This window comes from Mercurialis annua, linkage group LG5, assembly GCF_937616625.2.
Source record: "Mercurialis annua linkage group LG5, ddMerAnnu1.2, whole genome shotgun sequence".
Lineage (NCBI taxonomy): Eukaryota > Viridiplantae > Streptophyta > Magnoliopsida > Malpighiales > Euphorbiaceae > Mercurialis > Mercurialis annua.
In genome coordinates, this window is record NC_065574.1 from 20,406,457 (window position 1) to 20,428,364 (window position 21,908).

Sequence of the window (21,908 nt, forward strand, 5' to 3'; positions counted from 1 at the left end):
TTTACAGAGTATTTTTAGCAACAAATTCTAACAAAAATTCGGCAGCATTTCCTCTATAATAGTAGCATCACCCATTTTCAGGGACTTCCTGTAAAACACAAATACATATATATTTGCCAACAACACCAACCAAAAAACACATATTATATTTACAGAGTATTTTTAGCAACAAATTCTAACAAAAATTCGGCAGCATTTCCTCTATAATAGTAGCATCACCCATTTTCAGGGACTTCCTGTAAAACACAAATACATATATATTTTCCAACAACACCAACCAAATGTATTACTAAGTAAAACAAGTGACACGGCCTCAAACAGAAGCATCTAACAATCTCTGCCATTGCGCTCTCCTGAGAACGTACAATCCCTCCAAATACTCAACGGTAGCATCCCTGTTTGTGAACCACAAGGAGGCAATAGGAGGGACTGGAAAATTATCACATAAATCTAGACGAACAAAATGAGCGTATCTACCCAAAAATAGTATCACTATCTCTCTCAGTGGCCGTGAGTCGATATCAGAAGAATGTAAAGGCAGAATTGTACACGTACCAAAACCCGGCTGTGAGTTCGTCGCGCCATTTATGAAAATGACAGCTACATTGAAGAGAGTGGCAATGGGGAACAAGTCATCTATAACCTGCATCCAGTGATCGCGCCCACATGCCTCCCCTTCCCACCTAATACGTGAAATGGCCGCTTGCATCCCATCACTGCAAAGACCGTCATATAGGCCAGGGTTGCCGGCTAGTTCATTTGCAATGCTTCTTCTTATGAAACCCCACTTGTTTTGATCACCGTATATGTAATCTGCGACAACGCGAAACCCACAGTTCCCGTCGCCATCCACGTCCACATATTTCGTGACAAATGGCAATATGATTCCAGGAATAAGCTCTGAATTCGGGATAAAATCTGCATAAAACATATATTGACATTATTGTTATACACAATATATTAACTTCGCTGCATTATTGTTATAAAAAATATATTTACCTGATGTAGGAGCACTGTAGCCCCGACCTTGTGATGACTTGGCACGGCCACGACCACGACTGTACTCCCAAACACTCGGGTTCCGCTTGGTGGATGTGCTCCCCTTCGGTCTACCTCTCACCGTGCTCTTTACTTCTGGTTCAAGATAAGCAGATTCTTCGGGATGAAGTCGCTCGTTGATAATATGAGATATGTCGCGCACAATAGAGGGATCTTGAGACATCACCTCCTCCACAACCCCGCAAAAGTACCGATGATCCTCTGACTGAAAAGCGGCATAATCGGCTTGTTCTGATGTTTCAACCCCGTCACCGATAACAAGCGTCTTCCAAAATGAATGGATACTGTCCAGACTAATCGGAACACCTGACAATATTATATACGACACTTATATTAGCTTTCAATAAGAACATTACTATCGAAATAAAAAGTATTGCATTGTACCTGCATCAATCACCGCTTTCAGCTCACATGCACACGGAATCTGATGTGTTGTTCTCAGCACACAACCACAACGAACTAGAACATCGCAACTCAACTCTCTCATACGCCTTAGTTCCTTCGCCACTAAATCAAGACAGTAGTGGGAGACTTTGTAGGAGACATGGTCGTATGGATAACCTCGTCGATGGACGCCTATAGTTTGTCTGGAGCCCTCGAGTGTTTTCCTGCCAATATAGACAACACACTAAATTAATGATAATGTCAACGTTATTTTTTATTATTAAGAAAATATTAATTATTACAGAAACATACCTAATATCAGTCAACTGGGACTGTATAACGCAGTCCACCTTCGTCCAAACTGTGTCTAGAGCACCGGTACTAGAGTTGAGCCACTGCTTTAGCTGAGCATGTGCACTCTCCACTCTACACGTAGTGGTGTTTCCAAAATGTAAGACTTTGTTTGTCCAACATGATACAAACTTCTCTTTGTGCCCCAACCAAGTACAGTCAAGATATTGCATCACAGCTGGAAACGCTCTAGTCCGCATTTTCACAGTGGTCAAAGCTGCTACGTATTGTTCCTCTGTTTGAGCCTTAATAAGTTTCTTCCACGACCCATTCATGAAAGTATCAGTTATTGCGGTGTCTCTCCCACACAGTTTGAACACTTTGTCTTCTACATCCTTATTTATGTGCCACGTACAAAGCAGATGAGGGGTATGTGGAAATATCTCTTTCACTGGTTTAAGCAGCCCCAACTCTCGATCAGTAAAAATACAAGTCGGCTGTAGGTGGTCGCCAATCAAAAACCTCAACCTTTCCAACACCCATCTGTAACTCCCCTCAGTCTCATCCTTCATAATTGCATATGCAATTAAGAAGTTCTTGTTAGAAGGAGTCATACCGATAATCTCAAAGAAAGGCATGTGGTATTTGTTGGTCTTATACGTGGAGTCCATACCGATCACCCAGGGGTAAGTTCGGACTAACCGCACGGAGTCAGGATGCGACATGAAAAGATGGGTCAACACACCTGTGCTCTCCTCAGAAAGCGTCCAGTGTAAATAGTTGTGCGTCAGAGCCAAATGAAAAAACTGACCTACCATATCTCTATCCTCAAAGCTGGACTTTCTCAAATTATCTCTGTAATTATAAACTTGTCTTCTTGTAGGGTTGTCAGATGGAAATTTTTCTTGAACAGCCGCCAAAATAGCACACGGCTTAGCTTGTGCCGCACTCATATCCCGCACAATCATTTTGGCCGCAGCGCTCAGTCCGCTCATCTGACAGTGTCCCTCAGGATACACAGCTAACGCATGATTGTGCATACTTGAAATCCCAGACTTCGCAAAAACAGTCCATGTGCCATTAATAAATTTCACCACAATCCTGAAAGGGCATTGGCAGGCCTTCGTCTTCGTATTCTTTCGTGCAAAAAAATCTAAATCTGTGTGCGACCCTCTATATCTCTCACCCCGACAACATCTCAAAAGTTTTACCAACCCCCCTTTCTTGTGAGACGAAATAACCAGCTCAAACCCAATCTGTATAGCAATTCCCTTTGCCCAATTTATTGCTTCGGTATCACTTTCAAACCCGTTTTCATAAAAAAACCGTTCACTGTAATCGATACCGTCACTGCCATAATCTTCTAAATGAACCTGCAAAACGAAAATAATTGTAACAATTTTCAGAAAAATAAATTAAAATTACACTAGTTAAATAAAATCACAATTATAAAATAACATTAAACACATGAATACAAAAATTCGCTAACAAAAAAAGTTAAATTTAATCGAAACTCTAATTAAAAACACTAACAAATAAATAGTAGTCCACATAAAATTTAATTAAAACACTAAACTTATATTATAACTAATAGAATTTAATTGATCTCTAACTAATAAAAATTAATTAATTTAAAGACATTTAATTATTTATTTCATTAATTAAATTCATTAATTAAATTTTTTTTTTATTTATTTAAATTAAAAAAAATGAAAAATATTGTCCCTCAGGGACGGAATCGTCCCCGAGGGACAATTGATCCATTGGGCCATCGCCCAACGATGGCCCATGGCCGCATGGGCCATCGCCATCATTGGGTGATGGCCCAATGGTCCATCGCCGAAAGATGGCGATGGACCATATGGGCCATCGCCCAAAGATGGCGATGGCCCATGCGGCCATGGGCCATCGTTGGGCGATGGCCCATGCGGCCATGGGCCATCGTTGGGCGATGGCCCATATGGTCCATCGCCATCTGTCGGCGATGGACCATTTAAAAATATTTAAAAAAAATTAAATAAAATTAAAACGAACGTAAAATAGATAAAATACCTCGGCAAATCCGGATACGCTAATTTCGGATGGTGGATATTCGTTTCCCGACGAATTACGAGCGTTATCCGTCATTTTAATCGAATTAGTAAATGTGGACTACTATCATTTGAGAGAACACATTTTTTTTTTTGGTTCAGAATTTTTTTTTTTTTACAATAAGGGTAAAATGATAATTTTTGGGGCGGTGGCCAGTAATTTGGGGCGGCGAATAGTAAACCCCATAAAAAAAGGTAAACATGGATTACCCCAATCGAACGCCGGGAACACCAGGTGTGCCTGTACTTTTTTTTATCGAACTCTCTAAAAAATAAGAAAAGTGGATATATACGGATACAGGCACTTGTACGTTTTTTATCCGTGCGATGTCCGCCACGATATGGTGTAGATTTCAACTTGACTCTGTACACGCAGGGGCTTCATGGGACGTCCAGGGATGAATCCGGGACTCAGGATTAATTTTTTGGAAAGAAGTTTTTAACTATATATGTATATTTAAAAATACAATGATGTCTTGTTATTCAGTTCGAGACATTTCTATAAAAAAACATTTGGTCGAAATTGATAAATGTAAAAAAGTACAAGGATATGTAGCAGCCAGATCACAGATATCTAGTAGATACATTTTTAATTGCTGAGTTAGAACTGCCGGACAAGAGGATATGCCATAAATAGCAGTTCAATTAGGGGCATTTCCACAAAAAATCATTTTATCGCAATTGATAAATGTGAAAAAGGATCAGAATAATGCAGCTACACGTTGGATATCCCGTATATACATATGTTATTGCTGAGTTAGGACTACCGGACTAGGGGTTATGCCATAGATAACAGTATGACTTGTCACTGTACCATGCCTTCTAGAAACTGAAGTAATCACAAACAGTGGAATTATTTTTGAAAAACACATTTATTTATATAGGAGGGCTCTTAATGAGTAACTGAAGTAATCACAAACAGTGGAATTATCAAAACTGAAGTAATCACAAACAGTGAAATTATCGAAATGCTGCTTTTCCGGAACAAGAAAGTTGGAGGATTGACTTATCAAAGTTTACCAGATAACAAACCATACTGACCTCACAGGCTCACACCAATCCAAGCACTCAGATAGTCATCATCTCCAAGTCCGCTAGAGTCGTTCATCTGATGTTTGAGAGTTATGTTTTCCGTAGATATGTTTCCTTTTTCTTTGAGAGATATGCCATAGATATCAAGATTAAGTTTGTAGATTTAAGAATAAATGAGAGAAAAAGTCTTTTCTTGTTTGATTTGACTATGAGAAAAAAATAAGTTAAAATATTATGAAAAACAAGGAAGCATTGCTTCGGGAAGGAACGGTAATTATGAAAGACAACTAATTTGAAAAAGCAAAATTTAAATTAAATAAATATATTACAAATTCCACTAAAATTAAACCATTAGTTTCAGTAACTTTGTTCTCATTTATAAATATTTATAACATTAACAAAAGGTTGATATAAATGAAACGCCTCTGTGCGGATATTTATCTTCAGATAACTCTAAAGTCGAACCACGTAAGCCCTACAAGAGTATTCGGGTACCGTGTAAATCCTGACTTCAGATTTCCCTATTTAATACGATATGGCAAAGTGACTGTACACAAGCCGTCTATAAACTGAAGTAATCATCATTAAAGAGACCTGTTTAGTCATAGACTGAGATATGCAGAAGCCGCTTGGTCATTTTGCTAGTCATTAATAATTCTTGGAAGGTATGTTGGCGGTGAGTATGGACATTGAATAGGCAAGGATTATTAATTACAATTAACTCTCTTCCAACGACCCCTTGTTCTTTAAGAACGCAAAACTTCTTCTCTCAAAATCAAATCAAACTGAGTAGCCGGATAAGTGTCATTAATAGCCGGATAACCCTAATACCCAACCCTGATACTAATACTAAGCCTAAACCCTAATAAATGGGGGCCTTAGCCAGCCAAGCTAGGCCCACAGGTTATGAAAATTTACGATAAAGAGTTGTAATATCTGATACTCCTCAACCATTTAATTATGTTTTTTTTCTTATCTTATTTGTAGATATGAATTTCGTAGTCGAAAAGAACAATGCTGCATTACAATCTGTGTCGTGGCACTCTCCTGGGCTGCCATCACACAGTCCTTTATCTCACTGTGTGGTGGCAGCCTAGGAGAGTGCCACCACAAAGATTGTAGGTAATCCTGCTAAGGCAGCTGGCAAATAGTATTGTTCACCGCTCTCTTTATTGCCTTGTCATAAATTTGTCTCATTTCGAATTGTACTATAAAAAGGTCGTTTGGTTATACCCATTAAGATTATATTTTCCTTTCCTCTTTCCTCCTATTCCCGGTGATTACTTATACCAGTAATCCGATGGGTTTCTTTTGTGAAGATCGTAACTTTTCCAAGGAGCGCGATCCTATTTACTGTATTCCCACCATTTCCTCTTAGTGATTCTATTTTCCTTAGCATTCCGCTTGCAAATGGGAAGTGATTGATTTCTTCTTGTCGAAATGTTCCTTTTGACATAATTCAGTCGGTTCTCTTACGGGGTGCAGCTTAATGGTGTCTGGAGTGATCAATGGCTTCAAAAGTGGCCTTATGCTGTTGATCATTGCCTCTTTATTGTATCCAGAATTAATAAATATTGCACCGGCCAGAGATTAAAAAACAATGCAGTCACAACTTGTTACCGGCGTCGATGCTGTTGAGATAGGCCTGCGAGTCCAGCGATCGACTCTAACTGCCAACTGTTAATGTAGGCGATGAGAAAGTTGGGTGTGAAATGATTTTGCAAAGCCTTTAGACTGTACATGTGATTTTGCTCTACAAGTGCCTCATGTATGCAAGTTGGTGTAAAATTATAATTGTTTTTATTAGTCTGGTATGTGTTTTTAGTTGTTGTTTTCTGGTAGTAGACGCATGAGGATTCAAGCTTGTCTTAGTATTATTTTTTCTGATTATTAGAACTAAGAAAACTCTATTTTTATTATGTCAGGTTAGTCCATAGTCCTGTATTATCTAGCTACTCATCAAAATCAAAGGCATAGCTTTTAATTTGCAGCAGATATTCATGTTATATATTGACTTCTTGGTTTATAACCATCCAGGAACTAATAAGCCATGAGTATTTTTTTTTTATCTAAAATCACAAATTTGAACTTACTTATCTGTAAATTATTTTAAAATTATAAGCATGTAATTATTTTCATTAAAATTATTTGAAATGGCACAAGATAACCTTTGTATCTCCACTTTATATTAGTAAATATCTACACCTATCCTGCAAATATCGCCCAAATGAGATATGTACAAATGCATGTATCCGTATATATCCATTTTTTTTATTTTTTAGAGAGTATGATAAAAAAAAAGTACATGCACCATTACGTTTTTTATCCGGGCGATAGCCGCCGGGATATGGTGTAGATTTCACCGTGGCTCTGCACACGCAGGGGCTTAAAGGGAGGTTTCGCCCTTTTTAGAAGACGAATCCGGGTGGGCTGTCCCCCACGAAAGCTGAAGGACGTCCAGAGACGTTCGGATCGGACTCCGGAATACAAATCCACGTAAATGCGACGTACGTATAGACCGGTGAAAAGTAAAAATAAACAAGCATCTATTTTACCAACTCCGAAGATAAATAATCATGAAGCTGTTAACCCAAAGTTCTACAACAGTTTATTTGCTCAAAACCATAGTCTGTTTTTTTTATCAAACTCCCAAAGGATGTGTGCATGTAACTTTTTTTTATCGAATTCTCAAAAAAATAAGAAAAGCGGATATATACGGATACAGGCACCATTACGTTTTTTATCCGGGCGATAGCCGCCGGGATATGGTGTAGATTTCACCGTGGCTCTACACACGCAGGGGCTTAAAGGGAGGTTTCGCCCTTTTTAGAAGACGAATCCGGGTGGGCTGTCCCCCACGAAAGCTGAAGGACGTCCAGAGACGTTCGGATCGGACTCCGGAATACAAATCCACGTAAATGCGACGTACGTATAGACCGGTGAAATGTAAAAATAAACAAGCATCTATTTTACCAACTCCGAAGATAAATAATCATGAAGCTATTAACCCAAAGTTCTACAACAGTGTATTTGCTCAAAACCATAGTCTGTTTTTTTTATCGAACTCCCAAAGGATGTGTGCATGTAACTTTTTTTTATCGAATTCTCAAAAAAATAAGAAAAGCGGATATATACGGATACAGGCACCATTACGTTTTTTATTCGGGCGATAGCCGCCGGGATATGGTGTAGATTTCACCGTGGCTCTGCACACACAGGGGCTTCAAGGGAGGTTTCAACCTTTTTAGAAGACGAATCCGGGTGGGCTGTCCCCCACGAAAGCTGAAGGACGTCCAGAGACGTTCGGATCGGACTCCGGAATACAAATCCACGTAAATGCGACGTACATATAGACCAGTGAAAAGTAAAAATAAACAAGCATCTATTTTACCAACTCCGAAGATAAATAATCATGAAGCTGTTAACCCAAAGTTCTACAACAGTTTATTTGCTCAAAACCATAGTCTGTTTTTTTTTATCGAACTCCCAAAGGATGTGTGCATGTAACTTTTTTTTTTATCGAATTCTCTTAAAAATAAGAAAAGCGGATATATACGGATACAGGCACCATTACGTTTTTTATCCGGGCGATAGCCGCCGGGATATGGTGTAGATTTCACCGTGGATCTGCACACGCAGGGGCTTCAAGGGAGGTTTCGCCCTTTTTAGAAGACGAATCCGGGTGGGTTGTCCCCCACGAAAGCTGAAGGACGTCCAGAGACGTTCGGATCGGACTCCGGAATACAAATCCACATAAATGCAACGTACATATAGACCGGTGAAAAGTAAAAATAAACAAGCATCTATTTTACCAACTCCGAAGATAAATAATCATGAAGCTATTAACCCAAAGTGGAGTCATATCTCCAGGAAGGACAGCGATTGTTCCCTAACATAAAATTGTGAAAGCTAAGCTACTACAAAGGAAATAGACTGGAACAAGAAACATATCAAAGGCAAACAAATACCTTGAACCAAACCCCAAGATATCCCATAGATATGTCAACCAATAATGCACATTGTACTGTAATCTGTAGGTGCGATACATTTTCATGCTGATTACATATCATCGAGGAGTGGAATTAATCTCACATTTTGATACCAAGGAAAATCTACATTTTAGAAGCTCATTCTGAGGTGTCCTCGGCTTGAAAAATTTGGTACCTACAAGAATGCAAAGTTCAATCTATCAGAGTTCGAAATACTTAATTCCAGGAGTCTTCAATTAATTGGTTTGTTATAATTTTAGATATAAAGATAGATGTAAAGGCCAGGACTCAGGATCAGTTTTTTGGAAAGAAGTTTTTAACTATATTTGCATATTTAAAAATACAATGATATTTTATGAATACCTTGTTATTCAATTCGGGACATTTCTATAAAAAACATTTTGTCGAAATTGATAAATGTAAAAAAGGATAAAGATATATATGTCAGCTACACGTCGGATATCTCGTAAATACATATTTAATTGCAGAGTTAGGACTACGGACAAGAAGATATGTATATCAGTTAACGATTAAGATACAAAGGTTATCTTGTGCATTTGTGCCATTTCAATGATTTCATACTCTATATGTTCCAATACTCTTTACATGAACTTAATAAAATCAATTAACGTACAAATCTGTTTTAATTGTAAATGATGACTCCAGTTCTGAGTTAACATCTTATTCTCTCCTTCTCTGATCATCATCGTCCGAAAAGGAGATTCGGAATGAAACACCAAGGAAAATGCTAAGGAAAATAGAATCACCAAGAGGAAATGGTGGGAATACAGCAAATAGGATTGCGCTCCTTGGAAAAGTTACGATCTTCACAAAAGAAACCCATCGGATTACTGGTAAAAGTAATCACCGGGAATAGGAGGAAAGAGGAAAGGAAAATATAATCTTTTGGTTAAAGAAAAACTCGCAAAAAGATAGAACTGACAAGAAGTAGAAGTTGAATACGACACGGAAGAAACCTGAAGGGCTATTTATAGGGAGATGTAGTCGAAACGAAACGTTTAAAGGAGATTGAAGCGTTGCTTCGGGAAGGACGGTAATTATGAAAATGCAAAATATAAATTTATTTTTCTTATTTGTGTGTTTTTTAAAACTAATACTCCTTCTATACTTAAAGAGTTTTTTAATTTTAAATATTTTTGTAAATTAAATACATCATATATACATCGTATATACGTCTATAAATACACCAATAAAAATAAACTGTATGTGTATTATTTATTCAAATCAAATCTTAATCAATAATACATTATTGTCTAGAGAATAATCAGAACACAAATAATTTTGAGAGTAGGAAGGAAATTTAGAGAGAGTTATGTAGGTGTCATTTGCAATTCTAGATATTAACCGTATGTTACCTAGATAAAAGGTATGAGTGTTTTTTTATCCGTGTGATATCCTCCATGATATGGTGTAGATTTCAACTTGACTCTGCACACGCAGGGGCTTCATAGATCGGTGACTTTTTATTTTACTTTAATTTGCGAAGCGGTTGTTGCATTCAATTTTTGACGTTCCATATCACACAGAACAGTTGTAAAATAAAAACCGATATGATTTTACACAATCTCCATCGACCTAGTTACTAGTAGTAGCTTTTAAGTTAGATACATTGAGTCAATGCAGAATTAATAAACCATGTACCACTTATCCACCACTACCTTTATTGCCTTGTCATAAATCTGTGTCATTTCAAATTGTACTATAAAAAGGTCGTTTGGTTAATTTATACCCATTAAGCATTTGAATAGTTGTAAAAAGTTCATATTAATCTATTTTTTAGTAATCAGAGCAGCAATGGATCCATCATTTGTTGATTGTTCGTGCCCTATTTCAGGCTGTCCTGTCATTGGCTCATCTGAAATTATTTATGCTCACTGCAAAATGATGCATAATCACTCTGTTACTAATTTTGATTTTGATAGCAGTTTTGTTGTTTCACTTAGAGTTGATTATGAGTCTTTTGTTGTTTTACAAGAGAACAACTCCAATGCTGTATTTGTTTTGCACAACAATTCACAACCTACTGGAAACATTTTAACATTGAGTCGTCTTGCACCGTCATCAAGTAGCCCCCACTATTTTGTTATTGAAAAAAAATTTAGTGATGGTAGATGCATAAAGGTTGAATCTTTTGCTGGCAATTTTCAATCCATTGAAGCTTATAACAGGCCTCCAGTAGCCACTGTTTTTGGTGGAAGTTGTACATTTGTTGCTGAATGTTTCACAAATTTGGATATCATCGTGTATGCTGATACTGCAAGGCTTATAGACCCCCCCTTACAAGACGATTCAGATTCAGATTCAGATTCAGGTATGCAGAATCACAAATAAATTATGTAATTTCTAGTTGTTTAAATTCACTTTATAAATTCGGGATGACCTATATGAATATATCCAAACGATGTTGATGTAAATGTTTGTTTGAGGCTTCTTTGGAAACCATGCAAGTACGTACATTTGGATGACCTTTTTTATGCGTACGTATCATGAAATATGTCGTATTTATCAACTTAATGATCCCCTAGATCAATATAGTAGCGTGATGCTGCGAATTTTATATTTTAAACACCAATGGGACGGCGTCGTACAATCGGGTATTATTTGAAAATTAAATTTATTATTAAAATTATCAGTCCATGTCTAATCCATAGATATGCCGATGATAGCGAAAAGGGAAAAATAATAATTATGTTTGACATTATAATATCCACAGTACTTGATTTCAAAAGAAATTCCTGATTATTATAGAACAGTTTTAGTCTCCATCCGTTTATCAATTCGCAGATGGATTATTATCTTTACAGGTTATTTAGTATTTACGGTATATACAGTTTCTTGGTGAGGAGGCGCCACACATATCGAAAATAATACCCGGGTAGTTTGTCTTTTTGGTAGAAGAGTATGTAATATAAAATATGTTGGAATTCACCTACCACAGTCGTTTTTTCATACTGTTCGTGTGGAAAAGGGTGGAAAATACAGAAACCGACGGATGTGTTTTAATATCCACGCTTTATTCCACGAATAGTAAGGTAATATACAGTTATTTCGAAAGTAACACTGAGATTGTTTTTTGTTAAAATACTTGGCATATAAATTTTTATTCGGATTTCAATTTTTCAGGACAATTCGTAATCGTTGAAGATAGTTCATAATTTTAATTAAACCACCGCTTTGCAAATTCAAAGTAAAACACAAAAGCACCGATCTATTAAAACCCAATACTACATTAGACAATAAATGAATTGCCACTTACTGATGCCACCCTCTTGGTACGTATTCATCGACTCTCACGAGCGAAGAGGTAAGCCCAATTCCGAATAATATTTTATTTAGGGTGTTTGAAATAAATTGCCACTTACTGATGCCGACAATCATCGAGAACTTGTCAATGCTTATGTTAAATAAGCGTAAACAAAATAGATATACGTTAGATATGGAGCGGGAAAAACATTATATAAAGTTCTATTCCAGAAATATCAGTTTCCTGACACCCCGTACACAAAAAAAGTTCTCAATTTTTGAACATTTTATATTGACAGAAAAAATATTTCAATATTGCGCAAGATGATGGTTGTCATGTTGGTCTCACCAAATCGCGACAACGAGCCAGCCTTGCCATCACCAATACTTTTTTCTATTATTCTTAAACACTCCAAATCGCCACAACGAGCCAACAAGTCTCATGCGATACGCTGAAATATCAATCTTGCGGGGAACAGAAACGTTTTCAGTCAAAAACTCAGCCAAGCAGCAAATATAAGGACCGGAATCACTGAAATAAACAGTGATCTTATTCAAAATTATGATATGGAACATGGAAAATAACTGTGTAGTATAGCAATGTAAAAACAATATCTTACGATTCGATATGTTTCGGTAGTCCAAGCACTATCTCTACCTCCAACGTGCCGAGCAGATCTTTGCTGCATTCGATGTCATGCCTTTTCTCCCAGAACTCGCACACTTACAAATAATAGGGAATCATCGTCGCATATTTTGCCGCTGTGGTGTATGCAGCTTGAATATGTTGTTGCTCACTCATCGAACCGTACACATATATCTTTTTCTCCTTGAAAACATATCGGCCAAGCATAAAATAATTTGTATTAACTATCATGGGCATCAGCACTTGGTCGACATCTCTCCATGCTGTGTTGAAATTTGACACCATACTACACGGTGCACGTTCTTTCAATTCACAATAATTAAGCTGAACGGTTTGATCAAATTCGGTATCCGTGTAAGCATATGCCGAAAAGGCGTGCACCTTCCGCATGTAATAAAAGAAGCAATCTATATGTTGTACAATTGTTAAAGATAGATCAAAAATTGAAGTCAAAAGCCATTTGAATTTAACAGAAGAAAAGAGCTTACATCGTAGGAAACATTTTGACCGGGTGTCATTAGAGACCAAAACCATGTTTTTTTGTCAACAATCTTCCTTCCAAGTCTCATTGGAGAAACCATAAGGTCATTCCCAGGATAGTACGAGTCCTCAATTCCGTTGACATTAAAAAATTAGACGAAAAAAAAACCAAAGTAAACAAAATATGTTTAATAGTATTACCCCTTTCTGTTTTTGAGGCCCACATTAGGCCAATGCGTAAAATCTTCGAATCTACGCGGATCCACATGATCGGTTACAGAGTCTCTAAACGGATGCGAGACAGCAGAATTGGGAGAAGCAACACTGATGCTACATCCATCCTGACGACGAGATTCATCATCAAAGGGATCCTATAAAAGTGATATTGTTACTATACATAGAATTGAACAAAACCTACCATACATAATCTAACATACTGTTGTAATTAAATATAAAATTATTAAAAAGTACCTTTTTCGGTTCTCGATTACTAATTTTGGTAATTGTTTCATTTGGACAACTCATGTACACGCCAGGAGACGAATCATCCTATGTAGACATCGCGTATAGGAAGTCCTTGAAACATCAAATGTCAGTCGTTCGAATGAAAGTAAACATGCGCTATTACTAATCAATGAACAGACAACTTACCTTTCTCTCAGCAGAATTGTTTTTATCACTTTCACCTTCGTATCCTTTCTACTCTACTACCGTTTCTGCTTCTCCGTCTTCCTTTTGTACTTCCTCTTCCTCACCTTCCTGTACCTTATTTTCTTTTTCATGTTCTCCAGGTATTTCTACATCGTCATTTTCTTGGTTCACTAATTCTTTAGTTTCTTTCTCTCCTGCCACATCGCATAGTTGTACTGCCTGCTCGTTCCTCATGACCTCACACTGAACAGAACATTCGGACAATGAGTTAAATCTATTGTGTATCACTTATACATCTGTTGTTTTGTTAATCCAGTATGGGGACATTAATATAGACAGAACGAAATTGAAAATTGAAGTCCCACCCTTCCTGCATCAGAAGATCCCTCATTGGCTGCCTTCTCGAGCTTCTTGTTTCCACATAAAGTTGCATGAATGTCAGACAATAGGTTTCTCGCACAAAAAATAAACTTGCCGGATATATTTATTCGTGACATGGTCTCCTCCTGCCAATCATCATCGACGATGGTTCCACTTTTATCTGCTTCGGGGCCTTTAGACCTCGAATTTTCCTCTCTGACCCAGAAATCGGCAATCCCCAGTTGCGTAATTTCGTCAGGAGTAGGCGTCAAATTACATGGCTGAAGCTGCAACACCCGGACACGTTAAAAGAAAAAAATGTGAACACCTAACTGGACAAACACTAACTGTGCTGATCATAACTTACCGAATTCATGCCGTCTCTAAACATAGTACTAACATTGATATTTTTTCCTAAATACACGGACCTCCAACCCAACATCCGAGGAATACGAACGTCTTCTTTGAAGACAATGGCCGTAAAATAGTTCTGTGCCCCCTGACAGCACTCGTGAAACCAAACTTGTAGAGCATACGGGAAGCCGTAAATAAGTTCTTCCTTCTCCGTTCTTTCCAAACCTTCCACCGGGCTCTTTTTAATACTGCAAATAGTGGCTGTATAAGCATCCTTCCCCCAAGCATACCCATTGTAATCCCCATAATCAATGAAGTCGATCATGTCCCTATCCACACAGATGGTTGGCCGGCCTGAGAAAATAATCATCTGGATCACACACAACACGGCAAGCTTCACAGCGTCTGTATTACTGGCCTTCTCCACGTGACTAATGAACATATTATCAAAGGTTTTGCTGCATACACTACCTGCAAAATATTTCTCATAGAGCCCATCTTTCGTTTCCAAACCTTTCTCGAAGGACATACTGGTGCTGCCGTAACAATTTAGTCCTGTAATCAAAGCAAAATCATGGATGCTAAATCGAAGTCTAACACCGGCCACATCAAACCATAATTCATCGGGGTCGGGTTGTTTGAATTCCATCAGAAGCAATTTGTGAATTAAGTTCGTTTGAATATGGAATTCAGGCAATTCCAATAAAAACCCAAAACATGTTTCCCTAAACATTTCCTTTTGGCGATCAGAAAGTTTCTCAATAAGCTGTTCAACACATTTAAACTCCCGATGCTTTCTAACTTTAGTCTTTAATGACGAATGCTGACGAAGATAAACGATAGGTTCACACTTCTACAAACAAAGCAACTCCGTTTAGCTGGTTACCTCGAATTATCTACATAGGTAAGCGAGATATCTAAAGTATCACATGAAATTGTACCTTTGGCGTCGCAAGTGTTTCCGAACGAGACATCTCTCCATCACCCCAAAGTGGCTCGGCTAACTGCTTCCTTTTATCGGCCTAAAACAGAAAGGAAATAGAAAAACGATAACTAATAACTATAAGGATAAACGTAAACTTCTGATCAAATTAATTTTCACAAGTAAAACACAAACCTTCCTAGTTGTCGAACCAACATTTTTTGACTTCTTGGCCGGATTTAGGTCTTGCGGTGGATCAACATCCGCGCCGGTAAGAGAAATAATGCTCCGACTCCTTTTCCGTCCCATTGGCACAAAATATATAATATTAGCTCGTTTGGAATCTTAAATTTTTCAATTAAAATCGGGGCTTCTTTTACCTCAAATTAAAACCCGGAAGTCTTGGATAAAGCAGGGGAGCATATTTGAAACGGCGTCGTTTGATAGCCACGTCTAGATAAGTATGCATAGGCTTCCATTAGCTATCCTTGTCAAGCGACGTCGTATGAGTTTCGAGGGTGTTTAATTTTTTATGCCATATTTACAATAAGCCAATTAGCCTTTATGATAGAGAATCTTTTAATTTTTGTTTAATTTTTTATCAATAACTTTTTCATATGGCTAGCGCACAAATGTCATGGCGCAACATTGCCTACAATAATTTTTCTTGGATTTCTGATAGTGTATTAACTTAGTTTAAAAAAATTTAAGTAGAAATATGCCCCATCAACTTGTAAGCAATTGGAAAATAACACATAAACTTATTTTGTGGGCAAATTAGTCACGACTTGTTAATTATAAGCAACTAACCCGTATTTGGCAATTTCCCCCTCAATTTATAAAGATAATTGTCCCTTATATTGGCAATTTGCCCCCTCATACAAGATATGACAAGTCACTGTAGACAAACCGTCTAGAAACTGAAGTAATCATTACTCCGTTCTTATTTACTGATCTTCTAGTAAGTTGTTCTTCGAAATCCGGGTAATTGGAACACGAGTTGTAATGGATGTCACATAATAGGAGATTTTCTTATTCAGGCATGGTTTTTTTTCAGAAATCCCTACTGTATTCTTTTTCAGGATGTTACTCTTTTTTTTAAGAGAGTATGTGCCACTTCATGTGCGAAAGCTTTGAGTAGAGGAGGTGTTTTGCCACCTTTGATGGTTTTTAATATATTTCGATTTATAAAAAAAAACAGATGAATCTTTTAAGTTTGTATATCTACGGGATAGGATATGTATAGTTTGTATATCTACGGGATAGGATATGTATAACTACGACGTCGGAAACACGAGTATGCATGAAGAGCCGGGCACTTGACGTTCGGATCAGTCGATGAATTGAAGTCAAATATTGTAGAAATTACTTTTGTACCTTTTTTATCATACTCTCTAAAAAACAAAGAGTGGATATATATGTACAGATACTGGCACTTGTATATTTCTTATCTTGGCGATATCCGTTTGATATGGTGTAAATTTCACCGTGACTCTGCACACGCAGGAGCCTCAAGGGAGATTTCGCCCTTTTTAGAAGACCAATCCGGGAGATTTCGCCCTTGATAACAGTCCAAGACGCCACAATGTTAAAACGTTTCCAATAGATTTTGATTTGTTGTTCAAAACAAATACATCCCTGGAAAACTATCTCGAATCCCTACATGCTAGACTGGTCAGACTTACCAGACTCAATTCGTCTTCTAAAAACTTCATAATTTCCCTTGAAGCTGCTGTGTGTGCAGAGGCACTGCAATCTACAGACATGAATGTTTCATACGTTTTATCTGGATGACACCTACATAACTCTCTCTAAATTTCCTTGCTACTCTCAACATTATTTATGTTCTTATTATTCTATAGACAATAATGTATTTTTGATTAAGATTTGATTTGAATAAATAATTCACATACAGTTCATTTTTATTGGTGTATATATAGATGTATCTGGCAACCGACGTCGTAGTTAAAATATTCGAACACGCTACTTATATAAACCCATATCGAGAAGATATCCGCCTAGATATGGTGTAGAGTCACGGTGACTGCACATGCAGGAGCTTTAAGGGAGATTTCGCCCTTTTTAGAAAACGAATCCGGGTAGGATATCCCCATGAAAGCTGTAGGAGGTCTAGTCAGATATCCAGGGACGTTCGGATCATGCCAATTGGAAACACGAGCTTTTGCATGAAGAGAGCCGACCAACTTTCCTGTTTCTTTTCCTATTTTTTGCATGAATGCCACATGTCATTTTACAATATTAAAATCCAATAATAACCCCAACCATTTTTGCGCACCATCCTAGTAAGGGGTAATATAATTCGACTTCCAATTAACCGCTGAAAATTTCTTGTAAAATGACATGTGGCATTCATGCAAAAAATTAATATTGTGCCAGAGTTTTTCTGGATATATATAAAGATAAGAAAAGATTGTCGTTACGTTTATCTACGCAAGCTTCATTTAGAAGGGAACAAGTTGAACTAACTAGACCCTATACCCAATTATTACAGGCTGTTTCATTCGTTTACTAGTGTAACATTTATCAGGCAGATATCGTGTTTTTTGTTCGAAATATATATATTCAGTTTATTTTTATATAAATTCAATACAAAAGTGACACTTATCAATCAACAGGAGAAAATATCATGCTTACCAATTTTACTATGATAATTAAAAAGAAATGTTATAGCAATTTTAAAGAAATAATGCTAATAAAATTTTATAGAAATTTATAAGAACAAAATATAACCAAATTAGATTATCAAATTAATTGTTATATAAATTTTAAAAAATTAAATAAACATGAGAATGATAGTGGAAGTGTCATCCTGTCAATGCAACAAATTTAGATTAACAAACTAATTAATTATATCTTACCATATCAATTGAAAAAACTGTAACAAAAAATTTGAAGAAACAAATCAAAAGAATGAAATATATAAAAAACACTTACAAGATTTTAAAAAATATAAGATAAATGGATGATGACCTTATGAAGAGAGCTTCTCAATATCTGCATACAAAAAAGCAAAATATAAAAATGTAAAAAATTGTAAAAGAACTTTAAAATGAGAGATAAGAAATAAAAATGTACCTGGAAAATTATTAATAGATTGTAGTATTGAGGAAGAAGAACAAAGATATGAGCATTTTAAACTGCTTGTAGGTTTTAATATTCAATGAAAAAAACATTGATTAGCCATTTAAAATCAGTTACTAAAAAACTTTAACTACCCATTCTTTTTCAATGTTATTTTTTTCAGTTATCATTTGTTACCATGTAAAAATTTATATTCAAATAAAATATTTTAGGAAGTAATAGCCAAGTTGACTGTAATTTTAACAAAAAAAATGGTTATCACTTACTAAATTGCTTTATTTGAATATAGATTTGTTAGTATTATGTTTATAAATGTATATATTTTTAAAAAGAAAGAAAAAGTCCAATCATCAAATGTTAAAGGGAAAGTCTATAAATTTTGTAATTCCATTTTGTCTCAGCAAATTAATAACAAAAATATGTATAATTAATGCTATCAATTAACATCATTTTTAGAAAATTAATAAGTAAATCAATGTTGAGAAACAGAGCATAATTGCTTCAGCAGATTCATGCACGGTGACTTTTTGCCTAATCACGTTAAACTTGAATGTTTTTATTGCAAGTTTGGCCACCAATTTGGCTATTATTGCACCGGAAAATGCAATTTGGTTATTATTACAAAAATTAAAAGCATTGGTTAATTTGCATTTATGTATATGGTTAATTTGCATTTATGTATATGCAATTTGGCTATTATTACATCTATTCATTGGCGAAACACATAGCATTTGCATTTATGTATATGCTTAGCTCCCCTATTCTTAATTAGGCCATCTCCTTTTTGAAGCAACTTTTTACATCAAAATGCAGTATGATTTTAGTATTTTTTTTATCATAATGCAGTATGATTTGTGATAAATAATAATAATTTTAATCATAATACAAATTACATTTAAAGTTAAATGTTTCTTTACATATTCATCACAAATATAAAAATTATTATTATTTATTTATAATAAGGAATAAATTACAATTGTTTGTCTATAGTATCTTATGTTACAAACTTATGATATAGCAGATTTTTAAATATTTTTATTATTTAGTTAATTTTTAATTTTTATTATAAATCATGTACTTAATTTAATTTTTGGATGGGTTAGATAAGCAATTTATTTGAAGTTAAAAAAAATAAAAAATGAAGATTAAATAGTGCTACAACTTTAAAAATAAACTTTCACTATTTGCAACTCCAAAATAGAGTTGGGGTGAAAATAATTTTACTCCCGAATATGGTGTTTTACTCTATTTTGGAGTTGGGCGTCATTAAAAGCAATGTGAGTATTTTGACAACTATGAATAGTTTAAAATATAAAAATATTTTATAGAGATGTTTAGCAATTTATTGCATGTAAACGGTGAAAATGAAACATGCCTCATCTCGAAGTCTGGCATTTTCCAGGCGAAGATCCTCAAAGGAAATCCCACCAAGCATAGCTGGCCCTCCACAATTAGGGCAAATCAGAGTTCGCAATTCTGCTTGTAGCCGATAATTATCATTCTTTAACGAGTCATGAATTTTATTAAAAAAATTTATATAAATTCAATAAATTTAATAATTCTAATAATTAATAAATTTTTGAGTACTCTTGAAAATATTAAAAAATTGTAAATTAGAAAATAAGTGAAACAGATTATCACATAATAATTGCGACTCTTGGAAATATCAAAAAATTGTCCTTGAAGCAGCTGGGGCCTGGGTGTGTATAGGCATGCATGGAGATTCTTCACCAACTTAATGTATGGGTTTGACAGTGCTTTAAATATTGTTTAATAGTGATTTATTTGTGGTTTATTTGGGCGGTCATTAAACTACTTTTTTAATTTTCAATTTTCGAATATTTGGCAAAAAACAAAATTGATTTTCTGGAAAGGGAAACGACGAAACGCGTCTCTTCATTTATTTCCCCGTTTATTTCTATAAATAGCAGTGTTTTTCAATAGTTTTATCATAACTTTTAAATTATTTTATCTTCTTAACTTTTATCCACGCTACGCTTTGTCATAGACCTAGTTTATTCCATAATGGTGGAACTGTCTTTGTTGAATCTGCCTTATGAGTTGATCATAAAAATCTTATGTAGCGTTGCGGCATCAAGTTTGGCTGATTTATTACGCGTCAAAGAAAGGTAAATTTACATATTGTTTTATTTTTGACACTTGCTTGTGGTGTTACGAATGACGTGTTAATGATTATACAGTTGCAAAGGATTATATGAAGCGGCTGAAAACGAGATGGTATATAGAGCCATATCGTTAGAAAAAGTTCCAATTAGTTCATGGGGTATGACGGAAACAAAGTTAACCTTGTTAGAGAAATGCAGGTTGAATGAGAATCCAGAATCCTTATATAGAGAAGGAGTGGTATGCATTTTCATTAATGTTAATTAATGGTTATACAAAATTATATTTATTATATATATGTATGTTTGTATGTATATATAAACTTTTTGTTCCTTCCTATGGCAGATGCAATATTTTGAATGGAACCCTAAACCTGAACAGGGTCTAACATGTCTACGGAGAGCGGCAGGAGTTGGACATTATAAAGCTTCATACATACTAGGAATTATTTTGCTATGCTGTGAGGATAAGTGCAAACAAGAAGAGGGGATGGAATTAATTGATCTTGTGATGAAGACGAAAAAGCTAACAGAGAGTAGAATGAAACTGGGAGATATTTTACGTAACATCTGGTTGGGTAGTGTAAAATTGGAAGAAAGACCCAATACTTGTCCAATGAGAAATCAACACGAAAAAGAAGAAGGGTGGGAGCCTTTGGATCCTGATTTTGACGAGATTAGCTGCCGGGAATGTAGTTGCATCCGTGAAGTTAAATATGTGCGTGGACTGTTTAGAGGCCGATGATTGTCTGGTTTATGTTTAATGTTTTTTAATAAATACTTTTATGTTGCGTGAAGTGCATGAATTATAGTAATTGTGAAGAAATGGAGTTAACTGATTGTTAGTAAAGTTCATTTTGATTACCGTTTTCTTCCTAATAATTTCCCTTCTGTATGGACAGTGCGTTCTAATTTGTACCGCACTTTTATTACAATCTTGTATATGATATTTAACTAATATGTATGTTTAGAGTTGAGGCACCTTTATAAACTTTTGATAGCGTAGATATTGGAGTGAAAACAAAATGGATATAAACGGAAACGGGCGGATTTAGAAATATATATATCTACGTGTTATTCCATATATTGTTTGATGGGCCGCCGAAAGTCCTTGGCAGGTGAGAAAGCATGATGGACGCATATTGTAAAACCATCAGCTAT

General features: G+C 35.8%; 3 protein-coding genes across 3 annotated transcripts; 2 read left to right on the plus strand and 1 right to left on the minus strand.

Annotated features, from left to right (window-relative positions):
* Positions 1-313: 313 nt before the first annotated feature.
* LOC126681683 (PKS-NRPS hybrid synthetase cheA-like) lies at positions 314-2,774 on the minus strand. Its single transcript, XM_050377236.2, has 4 exons — positions 1,756-2,774; positions 1,444-1,667; positions 1,000-1,365; positions 314-918 (listed from the first exon to the last, which is right to left on the minus strand). Exons 1-4 carry the CDS (start codon positions 2,772-2,774, stop codon positions 314-316), a joined length of 2,214 nt encoding a protein of 737 aa, XP_050233193.2.
* Positions 2,775-10,660: 7,886 nt separating this feature from the next.
* LOC126681685 (putative E3 ubiquitin-protein ligase SINA-like 9) lies at positions 10,661-11,708 on the plus strand. The gene is made up of 2 exons (XM_050377237.1): positions 10,661-11,177; positions 11,671-11,708. The coding sequence occupies exons 1-2, from the start codon at positions 10,661-10,663 to the stop codon at positions 11,706-11,708; spliced, it is 555 nt and encodes a 184-aa protein (XP_050233194.1).
* Positions 11,709-19,988: 8,280 nt separating this feature from the next.
* Positions 19,989-21,492, plus strand: LOC126681686 (uncharacterized). Its single transcript, XM_050377238.1, has 4 exons — positions 19,989-20,106; positions 20,633-20,753; positions 20,826-20,988; positions 21,094-21,492. Exons 1-4 carry the CDS (start codon positions 19,989-19,991, stop codon positions 21,490-21,492), a joined length of 801 nt encoding a protein of 266 aa, XP_050233195.1.
* Positions 21,493-21,908: the final 416 nt, after the last annotated feature.